Source organism: Mizuhopecten yessoensis, unplaced genomic scaffold (assembly GCF_002113885.1).
Source record: "Mizuhopecten yessoensis strain PY_sf001 unplaced genomic scaffold, ASM211388v2 scaffold8463, whole genome shotgun sequence".
In the NCBI taxonomy this organism is placed as follows: Eukaryota; Metazoa; Mollusca; class Bivalvia; order Pectinida; family Pectinidae; genus Mizuhopecten; species Mizuhopecten yessoensis.
This window is the reverse complement of record NW_018407560.1, coordinates 31461-34090: the sequence shown is the minus strand read 5'-3', so window position 1 is coordinate 34090 and position 2630 is coordinate 31461. Positions and strand designations below refer to the sequence as shown.

Here is a 2630-nt window from a genome sequence, read left to right as displayed (position 1 = left end):
TGTGTGGGGTTCCTGTGATATCGTGTGTGGGGTTCCTGTGATATCGTGTGTGGGGTTCCTGTGATATCGTGTGTGGGGTTCCTGTGATATCGTGTGTGGGGTTCCTGTGATATCGTGTATTGGGTTCCTGTGATATCGTGTGTGGGGTTCCTGTGATATCGTGTGTGGGGTTCCTGTGATATCGTGTGTGGGGTTCCTGTGATATATAGTGTGTGGGGTTCCTGTGATACACAAACACAGTGATAAAGCCATGGCTACAGTTGTGGGATTACACAACATTACACAAGTATTTATTCAGAAAATCTGTTTAAAAAAACCCGCTATTGACATGAGGAGCCCTACCTGTGAGATCATCACCACCAAGGACACCGTGCTATAGAGTTGTCACAATTCAATCTTCTCACTACCGTAACAATCACTATTGTCACTCAATATAATCTCTACAACAACGGTTTGGAAACTTTATCCTTAACCAGCATAATTTTATCTCAAAGTGCCCGACACGCTGAGGAAAAACCGTATAGAGGTGCATCACCTTACCTGACTCCATTGAAATACACGACCTGTTGCATGTCAATGGGAAGTTCCTCCGGAACAGGCCACTCAAAGTTGTCCAGCACGGGAATGATATTACAATCACTCTCAAGGGCGGTAACAATCTCCTGGAATAAATACACAGAGACGCAATGTATACAATGGCAATTAATACTAACATCAGTCAGGATCCAAAAAGAAAGTTTATAAAAATTAACTTGATGAACAGGCTTCGGTATCACAAACGTACTTGAGTCGCCTCAAGCTGAGATTTGAGTCCGAACTCTAGAACTCAAGCTCAGCGTTTGTAATTCATTATCACAAACTAAAAACTCAGCTCAGCGCCTCAAGCTGAAGTCAAAAAGCTGAGACTGCCCAAGAGCAGACTTAAGTTAAAACTCAGGCTCTGAAACGAAACTGTTTGCAATAAAACGGCAGACTTGGCGAACACTTATGATGAAAAGAAACATGTTACAATAAAAAGAATTTCACAACCATCCAAAATATTGGAGACACACACAAGCTTCACTGAACAAATGTGCAGGTAAATCATATTATTGCCAATTTATTAGCCATTTGTAGAAAATACAGTCGTTTAAATAAGCCGTGAAATGAGATGTCTGGGGTTCGACTATAGTAGCTAGTGTCTAGTGATAGCCCTGGCCCCGAGTGTGATTTGAAATATAAATAATCTGTTGGTTATAGCTTCCAATCAAAGGACTAAAAATTAAAGCTGACTATGTGATCTTTTTAAATGATATATTTACATGTTGTTTTACTTTTTGTAAGCAAATATATCGCGGCTTGTTGGTGTCCCAAGACGGGCTGACTACTTTGCGTCATTCTCCGAGATGATGTTACAATCTAAGCTAGTCAATCTTTCGGTAAAATAACACATATTTGAATGTGATAACATGCAATTCTTGATATCAACAATAATTTGTTTCCATAATATACACATAACAGTATAGATTTCATTCTGAAAAATAACAAAAACGATGCAAATACCTTGTAATGTAATTTCTCAAGAACGTCGTCTGATCGTTAGAAGTGACTACTGACCATGATCAGAAATACTAAATACATGGCGGGACTGGATTAAATGCACCAGACAGCGACTTATCGTTGATGTATGGTAAACTGAATCTTAATTATTAGTCACATTTAAGGTTTTAAACCAAGTAGTTCTAACATATGCTATTTTATACCAAAGTATATACAGTACCAGTTGAACAAACAAAAACATACATATGTAAAAATCATTTCCCTTGTGAATTGTGATTTCAATATCAATAACAGTGGGGCAAAGGAATGACTGGATTGGAGTAGTATACCACAGGGACCTGATAATTTGTTACTGCTATATTTGGACCTAAACTAAGGTGTTCAGAGTAAATAGTAGATATTGATGTTACAAATTTGCAGGCCCCTGTGTATTTTACCACATGACATTTACTACATAATGTCTTACACCAAAAAAGTTGTATTTTAAATCCACAGGTGTTCTGCAGTGTATTTGGAAACTTTAAATGTGTATGTAGATATATCCAACAGATTTAGATAATATATATTTTATATAATTATATGAACATTCGTTGTTTTACATACGATTGCATGGCTTTTAAGATCCAATAAATGTCTGGGTTTTTTTCTCATTATATTTTCATAACTTGCAGTTTTGCAATTTTCAAGACACGACAAGTGTATCTCAGAACGAAATATTTTACCATAAAGTTTAAGTTAGATAAAGAACAAAATGACATTATACAACAAATCTAATTTCCTTTAAATAATTGGCACATCTTGAAAATCGCTCAACGATCAGAGTAAACGTATTGCGAGAGAAATATTCAAATAACTCTCTTTCATGATTCAAATATTTCCCTCGGTATCATTACGAATGAGATCAGGAAAACTCACTGAAATATGTAAAAATGCATGAAATTTGCAAGGAAAAGACAACTGTGAACTTTAATTGGGTACGGGACTGTACATATATGTAGATAACTTTAATTGGGTACGGGACTGTACATATATGTAGATAACTATAATTGGGTACGGACAGTACATATATGTAGATAACTATAATTTGGTAT

General features: G+C 36.2%; 1 protein-coding gene across 2 annotated transcripts in view; it reads right to left on the bottom strand.

Annotated features, from left to right (window-relative positions):
* Window positions 1–2630, bottom strand: part of LOC110456009 (sterile alpha and TIR motif-containing protein 1-like) — a 39680-nt gene that overhangs the window by 25077 nt on the left and 11973 nt on the right. For both annotated transcript variants that reach the window (XM_021506519.1, XM_021506520.1), the window contains exon 7: window positions 541–662. In XM_021506519.1, the coding sequence (XP_021362194.1) occupies window positions 541–662 (122 nt within the window). The remainder of the gene's footprint in view (window positions 1–540; window positions 663–2630) is intronic.